Source organism: Onychomys torridus, chromosome 12 (genome assembly GCF_903995425.1).
Source record: "Onychomys torridus chromosome 12, mOncTor1.1, whole genome shotgun sequence".
NCBI lineage: Eukaryota > Metazoa > Chordata > Mammalia > Rodentia > Cricetidae > Onychomys > Onychomys torridus.
In genome coordinates, this window is record NC_050454.1 from 24100031 (window position 1) to 24113095 (window position 13065).

The 13065-nt window shown below is 44.2% G+C and overlaps 1 protein-coding gene across 2 annotated transcripts in view; it reads right to left on the minus strand.

Moving 5' to 3' along the window:
- Nucleotides 1-1932, minus strand: part of Sidt1 (SID1 transmembrane family member 1) — a 93380-nt gene extending 91448 nt beyond the window's left edge. For both annotated transcript variants that reach the window (XM_036203722.1, XM_036203721.1), the window contains exon 1: nucleotides 1095-1932. In XM_036203722.1, the coding sequence (XP_036059615.1) occupies nucleotides 1095-1316 (222 nt within the window). In that variant the 5' untranslated portion in view covers nucleotides 1317-1932. The remainder of the gene's footprint in view (nucleotides 1-1094) is intronic.
- Between the last annotated feature and the right edge of the window lie 11133 nt (nucleotides 1933-13065).

Sequence of the window (13065 nt, forward strand, 5' to 3'; positions counted from 1 at the left end):
CTTTTGAGGGATATGCAACTGAATGTCTTTGCACACAGTGCCGTCCACTTGGTACAGGGCACAACCTTAGGTTAAAGGAGCTGGGCAGGACGAGGTCTCTGCTGCTTTAGAGACAATGCCATAAGATTTGGTGCCAGGAGGGGTAACTTCGGACACTTTCTCAATACACAATTCACTGAATTTCTCAGTTCAATGACCATGAATGGACTCGGACGAAAAGGCATAGAGGTATTCCAATCATTTGGATCTGAAGTGCCCCCAAGGGGGCAGAGAATGCTACCATGGTGAGGTGTGCATAAACGCTTTTACACGGGTAGAAAACTGAAGGAGGTACACTGGTCAGCCACCCCTCCTAAAGGTATCTTCTTCTAAGGAAAATGTGAATTATGTGCATTGTCTTACATTATATAATCAGATAAGTCAGAGGCATGGTTGTTGAAACAATTCTCTTTCCCCTCTTTGCTTCACCGTAACTCTTGTCCAACAGATCTAGAACTTTCGCACAAATTTTCACCCGTATTTGTAATCAAAGCCTGGACAGATCACCTGAGCATCGCAGTTACAACGTCTTTGACTCGGCTTTAAAAAATAAAAATAGAATAAAAAAAAAATCAAAAAACCAAGCACACAGCGTGGCAATGGCAACAGAACGCAAGAGACCTGTCCACTCTCACAGGCTTTCCATTTTAGGTTCCGAGCACCTCTACCTTCCCTTATGCCGTAAGATTGAAGGGTCCGCACTGGGTTAGGAACAGGTTTGTCCTCCCCCGCCCTCCTCCGTCCTCCCGCGACCATAGCCACCCAGACATCCTGGAGAAAGGCCCAGCCTGAGCCGGGATCCGCAGAGGATGCGGGTCCCCAGAGCCTCTGCAAAGCCCAGGAATGGCAGCGATCAGGCTGGGGTGGGAGCGAGGTGACACCGAGAGGTGCCGAGGCTGGGGCAGGGCAGCGTCTGCCTCGCAGGAGGGAGGCAGAGAGAGGAGGGTTTCCTGGTCCCTGAAGTCTCCCTAGGTCCATTCCGAGCGCAGCCGGAGATGGCGAGGGGGCTCGGCGATCTCGGAAGTTGGAGTCAGCCGTGGGAGCGAGCTTCTTACCTGGCCAGGGTGGCTGGTGTAGTTGAAGGAGTAGATGTTCTCGGTGCTGAGGTTCACCACCCCGCTGTAGACGTGATCGAAAGCGGCGCCCCTGGCGGGGTCGCGGGGATCGCGGAGCAGCTCCACGGACTGGGCGAGGGGCTCGGCGGGGTGGCCGGGGACCGCCGCCCGCAGGAGCCAGGGCAGCGCGCAGAACAGCGCCAGCCTCGGGCAGCCGAGCATGGTGGGCGCCGCGCCCCGGGGGGCCCCCCGAAACACGAGCCGCCCGAGGTGGGGGCGAACACGGAGATGGTCCTTCCGAAGCCGCCTGCAGGGGCTGGGCGCCGGCTTCAGCGGCTGGGTGGTGTGTGGCCGAACGCCCGCAGCAGGCTGGAGAGGAGCAGATCAAATACTGATGTGCCACCTGGGGTCTCCAAAGGAGGTCACGCGTGTGGAGTAGGGGGAGCGCGAGACGTGGGGGGTCAGGGAAGGCTGCTTTCCCCGTCGGCTTTTAAGTCTTCCCTTTCTCATCGCTGAGAACCTTCCACGTACCCAGAGAGAATTGCCACTGATCTCTTCCCTCTTAACCTCAAAACAACAACAAGCCCCTCAGAGAAGTAGCTGCTAGTCTAGAAGAACCTATGTGACCAGCCATCAAGGAGGAAATCAGGAGCAAAATAAATGAATGTGCACTCTAGCTGCAGGCAAGTGAATAGAAAGCCAGCGCGTCCCCTCTCCAGAGGGTGCACCAGTTGGCTTTTAGGCTTGCTACCTGCTGGAGGACTCCTGCAGGTGTGAAATGTCGCTCACTCACTGGCTATCCGCCCTGCTCTCTCTCACGGAAGCCCTTCTCAGACACCTGGCTTATTTCCTTATGTCTCTTGCTCTCCACGGAGAGACTCGCGTCATCTCTCCCTTGCCATATGTGCATGTATGTAAATATGCACAGTTACAAAAAATAGATACGGTCAAGCGAGCAGTCCCCAGCTCGGCCTGGAGACTGCTTCCGGAAGTGATCAATGAGGATTTGGTGGCCAGATTTAGGCAGGCACCATTTCTTTCCACCCAAGCCTTTTGTGCCCTTTAATTTGGCAATGCTTTCTTTCAGATTCTGGAAGAATTTTCAGGATTTCTAAGTTGCGTTTTTGTTCATTTTAATTAAAAAAATGTTTTTGAGGCAGGGTTTTCTGTCTAGTCCAGGCTGGCCTTGAACTCGGGATCTTTCTTCCTCCGCCTTCCAAGTGCTGTGATTGGCGGGCCACCCCACCCGCTAAACCCGAGGGTTTTTGAGAAACACAATACAGTGAGCCAGAATTGGGGTGCCTTTAAACTGCAGCATTGGGAATATTTATGACATTTCTGCAAAGTTTAATAAAATTTAATAACTTGAAATTTCTGAAGGCCTTCACAGGGCAGCACGTTCTTTCGTTCTTTCGCGGTCTAACATCTCCTTATTAGAAAAATAATTCATCCCTTCAGCTCTCTTCCTTCCACTCACTTGCACTTCTTCTGCCCTCTAGAGCCGCAGGAATAAAAGTAATTCTTCCACGTGATTGATTGGCTTTGCAGGATGTAAAGGGAGCTATGGCCGTTCATCGGATCCTTCAAGGTTTTACCCGTCTAGAATTTGGCTTTGATCCACGGAGAACAGCTATACGATTAGATGTAATTGAAAAGGTCTTTTGATCACTATAAGAAAGTAGTACTAAATCAGAAGTATTTCTTTGAGCCGCGCGGTGGTGGCACATGCCTTTAATCCCGGCTCTCGGGAGGGCAGAGCCAGGCAGATCTCTGTGAGTTCGAGGCCAGCCTGGTCTACAGAGGGAGACCCAGGACAGGCACCAAAACAACACAGAGAAACCTTGTCTTGAAAAACAAAACAAAAACAAACAAACAAACAAAAAGAGTATTTATTTGAAATTAATTTAGGTGGTCCATATACTAGAAAATGGAGTTATAGATGACATACGATTCTGTACTATGATTTATCCTGAGTCTAGCCTTAATCCAGTGAGTCAGCTAGCTAATCATCATCTCAGAATCACAAGTTGTCATAAGAATAAGGGGAAAGAGTGCACTTAACTACCGTATATTTAAAAATTGAAAGGTTTATGCACAAATATTATTCTGTGAATATTATTGTATGAGTGCCAGCTCAGCAGCTAAAAAATGTATCTGAGCAGGCAGTCGCTTACAAATTTTATTTATTTACCTTTCTGTGTATGGGTGCTGCTTTGCCTGCATGTATGTCTGTGCACCATATGCTTGCCTGGTGCCTGATCCCCTGAGAGTGAAGTTCCAGACAGTTATGAGCTGCCATGTGGGTGCTGGGACTCAAATCCAGGTCCTCTGGGACAGTAGTCCATGCTCTCAACTTCTGAGCCATCTCTCCAGACCTATCACTTTTCATATTAACAATGCTAAAACCTCACAGCGAAGGGAATATACAAACAGCCATGGGCAATGTAACCTGGCCAGTACCTGCTTTAACAGTCAACCCAGGAAGCCAGCCTGTGCTCTTAACAGCCAACAGCCCAGAATGCCAAACCATAACCTTGGCAGCAAGTGGTGCAGACGCCAGGAACTGGTACAGTGAGTCAGTTGGCTTTTGTCCTGATTTCAACAGAGGCTGATCAGAGGAGGCCAGGTATGCTCCCCAACATGCTGTACAATGATGCTAGCCTGCCCAGTACTGTCTCTGTACTAGGATCCAATCAGAGACTGTCCAAAGCCTTCCTTTATTTTCACCATAAAACTTTCCCACTTCCCTGCCTGCCTGCCTTTAAGCCCCTGCCTTCACTTTTAGTAGATGAATCTCTTGGTGTAGCAAGCTTAGATAACTTCTGTTTGCATTTGTGAGAACACAATTTATTTATTCCCATGTTTTTCTGAAGATCTCACAGAAATATGATTTGTACCACCCATCACCGTGGGCTCTGGTCATCTACCAGGTTCAGTCTCGCCAAAGCCCCTCGTTACTGCTCGAAACTTTCTGTATCCGCACTGAGGTGTGCGAGGTCAGCATTACTCCTGAGCTCTGCTCTATTTGTCTTTGAGTTATTTGGCTATCAGAGTATCCTAGGTTTTGTTACCAGTTTCCATTGTTTAGTGTCTTTGTTAGTCATACCAATTGTTTCTTTTCCTCTTTTGTTCTTTGTTCGACTTCTGTTCTGGGATGTGCTGTCTAAAAGTGTTGTGGTGGAGTAGAGCACAGATGTGGGCTCCGCAGGCCCTTCGCTTGAGTGGCCTTCACAGATGGGCATGGTTCCCACCCCACCACAATCATTTGGACAAACCAGATAAAGTCACCTTCCATCTGGAATTTGATTTCGATCCACAGAGAGCATTCTCTCTGGTATTCCACCTGTTTAAAAGCACAGATTTCTGGTCTTCGTGGGGAAGCAAACTAAGCATCCAGTCAGGGCTAACACATGCACAAATCACTTTTTAGAAAGGTTTATAGGATTTATCTTATGCATATGAGTGTTTTGACTGTGTGTCTGTGTGTGTACCACATCTACGTCTGGTGCCCATGGAGGTCAGAAGAAGGCACCAGATGCCCTGGAACTGGAGTTGGTTGGTTGTGAGTCACCAAGTGGTTGCTGGGAATGGAATCCAGGTCTCCATAAGATCAGCAGGTGATCTTAACAGCCGAACCATCCCTCCCCCGCAAGCTTTCCTTTGGACCACCTTCTGCCAGCTCTTATAAGACCATCTAAGTCTGGTTTTCCTCCTTCTTATGTGCACACTCAATACAATCCTAATCCTTGTGACTACCTTGCTAAGTGGCACAAATTCAAATATGATTTGGGTCTTCAGGGATCATCCTAGGGAATATTTTACTTTAACAAAATTGTTTAAGAGGCACCTTAGAAAATAAATGGAATGTAATCTGTCAGACTCGGCAGGGAACATTTTTTGATTAATATATATGTAAGGATCATGTCAGAATCCAGTTGCTGCTCAAACCACAGTGCTTTGCTGTTGTTAGTTGTTTTTGCTCTTTTGCTCTTTTGGGGGGCCCGCCACTCTAGCTCCCAAAGAAATCACACACAGAAGCTTATTCTTACTTATAAATGCCTGCCCTTACGTTGGCTTGTTTCTAGCCAGCTTCCCTTAACTTTAAATTATCCTGTCTACCTTTTGCCTCTGGGCTTTTTCTGTTCTCTTACTTCTGTACATCTTACTCTTACTCCATTGGCTGGTTGTGTAGCTGAGTGGCTGGCCCCTGGAGTCCTCCTCCTTCTCTGGCTTCTTCCTCCCTCTTGCTCCTCCTTCTTCCAGATTCCTCCTTTTATTTATCCTCTCTGCCGGCCAGCCCCACCTATTTCTCTTTCCTGCCTCACTATTGGATGCTCAACTTCTTATTAGACCATCAAGTGTTTTAGACAGGCACAGTAACACAGCTTCACAGTGTTAAACAAATGCAACATAAACAAAAGTAACATACCTTAAAATATTGCTCTACAACACTATGAAGCTGCTCTTTCTCTTTCGTAGGTACTAACAGGCACCTGCCAGGACACTGTCCACAGTCCCCAGCTAACAGACTTCCAGAAGCCAGGGCCTCTTACCTGGAAAGTGAGTTTACATCAAAGAGGGGGTGTTGGTCCCCACCACCTCCCCTGCCTCCTTCTTTGGGAATCAGAGAACTTGGATACAGGTTTGTGTTGTGAAATACCCCCATCCTCAGCTAGACACAAGAAGAGGTTCCCACTTCTGTCCCACGGGTCCTGCGTGGTTCTTCTTTTCAGAGTCCCCACCATACTGTCTCTGGTGCTCGGAGCCCCCAACATGCTGTTGAATATCTGTCTGTTCATGCTATTGAATAAATCTTGTGGTCTCAATGAGCAATCTCTGTCTCAGTGTCCTCTATCATATCTGAGACCATCCAATAGAGAGGCCTCCAGGTGAAAACCTTATATACAAATTGCTTCACTAAAAGATTCTTTGGATAAATAGCCAGTGATCAGCCTGACCAAGTTAATGTTCAGTTGGAAGCTCCACCTCAGCCTCACCCCAGCCCCCATTCCAAACCCTCCCCTCTCAGAAAGCCCACCAAGCGACATCTCCTCCCTCGGAGATGCTCAAGACCGCGCCTACAGGGTTTTCAAGCTCTGGTCTCTAGATCTACCTTATGATTTCTCCTCCTCACTCCCCCACCTCACTTCTGGGGGGCTTGAGAGTCATTCAGGGGCGCTTTTGATCTTTAAACCTGGTCTTTTTGATTCAGCTTGATCTGGCTTATTGTGTCTGCAGAGAAACCTATTACCAGGGATCCAAAAATGCTTACCAGTTAACACCGAAGTAGAGCCATGGCACAGTAAGTTCCACTCCTCATGTTCTCCACTTGACTCCACACCCATGTCTCCCTTCCTCCCTTTATCTTTCTGGTTATGCTCTTCCCTCCTTTATCTCTTTTCTCCCCCATCTCCAGACTTCTTGCCTTTCCCAACAACTCTCTTAAGATGGTAAATGTCGTCTGCTTCTGAGAAGCCATCACTTTCGTAAGTCAGGCATGCTGGCAAGTGTAGAACTTAAACCTCGGACTCAAGATCAGTTCAGAGTTGTAATTATAGAGCTCCCAAAGCCCCCGACAGACAAGCAAGTACGCATAGAAAAACTTGAAATTCTTTGACCTGGGAATATCTCTGTGTGATGGTTTGTGCTAATTGTTACCTCGAATTAGGGTCACCAAAGAGACTGGCCACTGCTCATGCCTGTGGTGAATTATCTTGATTACATTAATTGACTGTGAGATCTTTAGGGTGGGCAAGACCTTTCTCTGAATGTGAGTTCTGAAATGTTTGAAGGAAAGAGAGTGCTGGGCACTAGCATGCATTCATCTTCGCCTGTTTACTGATTGTGAATGTGGTGTGACCAGCTGCTTCAGGCACCCGCCGCCTTGACTGCCATGATGGACTGCGCCTTTGAACTGTGAACCAGAATAAGCCCTTTCTCCCTTAAATTGCTTTCGTCCGAGTATGTTATCACAGCAACAGGGAAAGAAACGAAAGCACTGACCTTTATCAACGTGTATATATGTTGCTTAGAACCCCAGATACTAATCCTGGGTGGCAAGAGTTTATTGGACCGATCCAGAGAGGAATCTATAGGATTTTTCTTTTCCATGGTCCAACCGAACTTAGGTCAAATAAAACATACAAAAACAAAAACAGGCTAAAGTCTCAGCAAAGACATGCCGTACACATTTCCACTAAGAATTATTTGGGTTTGGGATTGAAGAGACAGCTCAGTGGTTGAGAACACTTGCTGCTCTTGCAGAGGATCCTGGTTCCGTTCCCAGCACCCACATGGTGGGGGGCTCACAACCATCTGTAACTCTAGTTCCAGGGGATTTGATGCTCTCTTCTGACCTCTGTGGGCACCAGGCACATACATTGTACAGGTACATACATGGAAGCAAAAACATATACACATAAATAAAAAAACATAAAATAAAAATAAAAGAACTGGGGCTGGAGAGATTCTGCCTTAGTAATTAAAGGCACTCACACTGGCTGTTCTTCAGAGGACTCGGGTTCGATTCCCAATACTCACATGACAACTTAACAATGTCTATAACTCCAATTTCAGGGGATCTGACACTCTCTTCTGGCTGCTTCAGGCACCAGGCATGCACCTAATACAGAGACATACATTCAGGCAAAACACATTACCATAAAATTAACAAATAAAGCCAAAAAAAAAATCTAAAAAACAATTTAAAGATTCATTTGAGCAAAGAATCAAAACAATGAACTAGATAGAATTAAAATACATTTATACTCTTGGAGTATTTTATAAAGTGCCTTCTGACAGCCCTACTCTTTCTACATTAAACATTCCCATGCTTATTCTGCTTTTTCCTTGGGCTAGACAGAGCACAAAGGGGATAACTGTTTCAAATGACCATAAATCTTTATTATATCTCAGCTTGAAAACTGCACTCTTTGACGGAAAGCATTCCTAATGGCTCTGTAATCTCATGTCTGTAAATTTTACACACAGAGAGTTAGGCTTTGCAGATTAGAAGTTATGGCCATCATGGGAATACCTGTACAAATTAAGACAGATAATGCCCCGGCATATGTCTCCAATAAAATGAGACAGTTCTTTGCTTATTACAATATAAAGCATGTTACAGGTATACCACACAATCCCACAGGCCAAGCAGTCATAGAAAGATCCAATCGAACTTTAAAGGATATGCTAAATAAACAGCAACAGGTAACAATGACTCCTAGAAATAGATTGCATAGTGCTTTATTAACCTTGAATTTTCTCAATGCTGATGAGAAAGGAACAACAGCTGTGGAGAGACATTGGACGACAGACAAAACTCCTGAGCTAAACCAACCGGTTTATTTCAAAGATGTGTTGACCTCAGAATGGAAAGCTGGATATGTCCTGTGTTGGGAGAGGGGTTTTGCTTTTGTTTCCACAGGAGAAAAAAAGCTATGGATACCAACAAAATTAATAAAAATTCGATTTGAACAGGAGAAACACCTTGATGAGGAGAAGTAAAAGATCATCCACCAATGTGACATCTCTTCAGGTTGTAAGAAAAATTTAACAATCAAAGGTTGGGGTAGGGTTCTGTTTTTGTCTTTCCAGGATAATGGAAATACCTATCTTCCAGAAATCATAAGGCCTTGGATATCCGGATGTTTATAGCAGAAAGAAAGAATCTATTGGTACCAATGTACACAGGGTAAGATATCTCTGTCTAACATCTATATCTCTATCAATCTAGAATAGTTGTGGTTCCAATTTAATGATAAACCAAGCTGGCTTTGGAGATGGAATTGGCTCACTCCTTCTCTAAACCCAAGCATATTGATAAAAGAAAAGGTTGAGAGATTCTTCAGTCCCATATCAGAAGAGCCCTCTGGTGTGAGACAGAAGGAAACCAATTATAAGGGACCATTATCTTCAAGATTCTAATTCTCTCCATGCTTATTCTTGATTTCTTAGAATCCTTTCTTACATGTCATGACATCTTTAAATCCAAACTTTCCATTCTGATAAAAAATAAGTTTTTTCCAATAGCAATCTCTGAAGTGTCCAGAAGGAAGATGGAGCCCCAACAACAACAACTCTACCCAATCCAGAATGATGCCATGGTAATCATCATCATACTACACTTCTTGCCAGAATTTCAGACAGTTTTACCCATTACTCTGAGAGTTGCTACAAAATCTACAGTTAGTCTAACTGAGATTTAACTATCTGATCACAATACTCAACAGAGATACCATCGCCCCCTAAACAGCAGGAAGCAATTCTAAGAAAACGACGCCCCTTATCCCTAAGGTTTCATATTTCTCAGGGTTATGGATAATGGTTCTAGGGTTGGGGGTGGAAGAAACTATTAAACTCAGTACTCTCCTTAAGGAAAGAAAATAGTTTAAAAAAAAAGAAAGGAAAAGAAGAAATGGAATGGATAGGTATAAGATATTATGGTAGACTACCATATACATTAGTAAACAAATTTAGTAATATAGCAGTCTTTGCACTGTTATGAATTCTTATATGTTGATGCAAATATAAACCCTTTATATTCCTATTTAAGATAATTTGTATATTGATACAAATACAGAACTATGTTTGTTATATTGTGACAATACACAAAATATCTTTAACAGAGGTAGGAATGTATAGTGCAATATGCAATATGATAATAATCCTAAATATATATATCAGTATACAGAATATCTTAAACAGAAGTAGAACATACATACAGTATGACAGATATAAATTCACATTTGTATCAATATACAAATATTTCAAATAAGAGTAAAAATATGTGTCCTTGATATCTCTCAAAGTTAAGATCAAAGTAAAGCCCCAGACTTGTCGTTGGCTGTGCTTTCTATACAACGATGTGATGTGATGTTTTGTTTGGGGATATGTAAAAAATGCCCCTTTGCCCCAGACAGAGAGGGCAAGACCAACGGACCAAGAAAGGATTCAGTCCGACCCCAGCTTGCTGAACTAAGGAGTTTGGTGGGGTTACTTAGAGCCTGGGTGACTGAAAGGCAGCTCTATTATCAGGAAGACTCTCAAGTAACAGACCTGTTAATAGCTGTGCCACTAAATAAATAATCCTGTAACGTGGCTAAAGCATGAGCAATTGTAACATTGGAAAGACCCCTGGGTGAGGATAGGCAGCTACACACATTCCAGTCAAGTGTTTGCCTCCTATACAGCCTTGAAGAAGGGAAGAGCCTTGTGAGTATCCTTTGAAAGCTTCCAAACAGAAGGGGAACCTCATGAATGTTTTTGCTTCATAGAGAACCTTTATTCAGGTTTCTCAGTAACTTCCATTGAGAATCTTTTTATCATTTGCTGATGAATCATACCTCACAGTTGAAATTGGAGATGGATGAGCTATCAAAAATGCTGTCACTCCATAAGCTTTTGTTAAAATATATTCCTCTAAATGAGGCAAAACCAGCTCAGATTGCACATTTATCACATTTTTAAAGTCCCCACCCTCCACGCATGAAGACCAGGGAGTAAATACATAGCAGATAGCAGGTTTACTTCTGGTGTAGTAGAGAAAGAAAAGTTTTTCTCCTCTCTGCTAGGACTCCCATCAGAAATAAACAAGAAAGTGGGTGTGATGGCTCATACCTGTCATCCAAGCACTCTGGAAACTGAGGCATGAGAAACAAAAACTTGAGGGCAGCCAGGGCTACATAACAAGATTATATCACAAACCAGCACAAATACACACAGATAAATGAACACATTGAGAATTTTTTTCATTAAAATTTTTATTTCTCATTACTTGTATGCTTATGTGTGTGGAGGGGTATGATCTCATGAGTGTGGGTGCCAGTGGAGGCCAGAAGAGGGCATTAGATACCGTGGAGCTGGATTACAGGGATTTGTGAGCTTTCTGGACACGGTGCTGGTGGAAAACATTAAAAAAGATTAGTTCCGGGGCATGACTGAGTTGTGAATAAATAATTCTAGAAAACTTGTAAAGATGAAGTATGTTCGAGAACTAAATTCTTGTGGAATCCTTTACCACCTTTGGATTGGATTTATCTATTTTTAGGAAGGGTATGTTGAATGACTCCAGGCTGAAACTCTCCCTCTGCTTGAATTTGTGCCTCTACTCTGGGGTGTATCAACTGTTGTATGAGTGATTCGGGGGCATAATTTACTAGAACTGCTATGAAAGAACTTTGTAAGGTGTTACTCCTTTCTGCTAAGTACAAACATCCAAAGGCTGGTTCTTATGACCATATGGTCCATCTCCTTGACAGCACTCTGGCTATCCTTATATGACTTGGTCTGTCTGTGCATTTAGACATTTCTCCCCTAATATCAGACTCTGCTGCACACAGATTAGGTAACTTCATAATTAACAGAGATATCAGATTAAAAAAAAAAAAACTGCTCTTATCAGGAGAGCTGACCCTGCCACTTCCTCATTTGGTATTCCCTCTACAGCAATCAGGAGAGAGGGCCCTGCACCTTGTCTGGGCAAAACAGTAGAGCTGGCCCTGGTGATGTGAGTGAGGACCTGGATCTGAGGGCCCGGGAGTGGGAGAACTGGCCCTGTTCCTTGCTGTAAGCTGCACATGGTGAGCTAGCTGAGGCAATGCTGGAGAGCTCACCCGGGTAGTGACGATGAGGGAAAGCTAGAGAGCTGACCAACCCAGCTACCACCCAGGTCCAGAACCAGGGCTATGAGCTTGCCCACCCCAACATCCGCAGGATCTATGAACTGTTGGAGCATGTGAAGGGGATGAACCTACAGATCCAAAACAGCAGGATCTCCATGACACGGGACAACAACAAAATATCTAAGAGGAGCCCCAGTGAGGGACCATTATCGGTGGTATAGCAGAAAGCAGAGGCCTTGAGCCAGACCAATGAGCCAAGGCAATGAAAACTTGCAAGTAAAGATGAAAGGACTCCACGGCCAGATTCCCCTTCTTCTTTAAATTTTACTTTTGTTTTTGTTTGGCTTGGTTTTGGTTTTTCTCTTAAATCTGATTTTGATTTGGGCAGGGGGAGGTTGCAAGGGCAGAGGGCAAATGTGAGCAGACGGGGGGGGGGGGTAAGTGGGGTCATAACGCATGATGAGAAATCCACAAGGGATCAATAAAAGTAAGAGAAAAAGAAAAACTGGTAAGCTATGCCCAGTTTAAAACAAAACAAAGAGTGAACAAACAAAACACAACAACACCCCCAACTGCCCTGTGCCGCATTAGAAGGACTCTTACTAGGTAAAGTCATCATGAAATGAAACTCCAGAAAGCCATCGTTGACTTTATGTTTCACAACCACAATTAGCTTTTCCTTTAATGAAATACCCATGGTAACATATACATATTGTTTTTTGCTCACGGTTTTAGAGGCTCCAGTTCAAGATCTGGCAGACTCATTGTTTTGGGGCCTTGGTGGCCATAGTGGATGGTAATAGTGGGGAGCCTGAAACAAAGAGAACAGCATACATACCTTGTGACCAGGAAGAAAAAAGATGTTAAACATCTGCAATAACCTCAAGGGCGTGTTCTCAGTGACCCAAGAACTTCTTTTTTACTATTTTTTTGAGAGTGGGTTTTACTATGTAGCTCTGGCTGTCCATGAACTCACTATGTAGACAAGGCTGGCCTTGAACTCACAGAGATCTGATTGCTTCTGTCTCCTAAGTGCTGGGTTAAAATTGTGCACAACCATGCCCAGCTACTAAAGGTTCTACCACCCTGAAGATCAATCAACTGTTAAACTCATGGACATTTGGGTGACACTCAAATTTAGCTTAGCACAACCACTAAAGGAAAAAAATCTGAAATTCCACACTACTGGAGAGTTGCTCCAAGAGAAGACTTCACCATAAAAATTCTCAAGTAGCAGCCTATTGTTGAAAATAGGCTAGGATCCTTCAAACAAGCAGCTATCTTGATGGACAGTTTCTATTCAAGATGGTAGACAAAGACAGAGTCTACTACCTGTTTTGTTTGTAGCC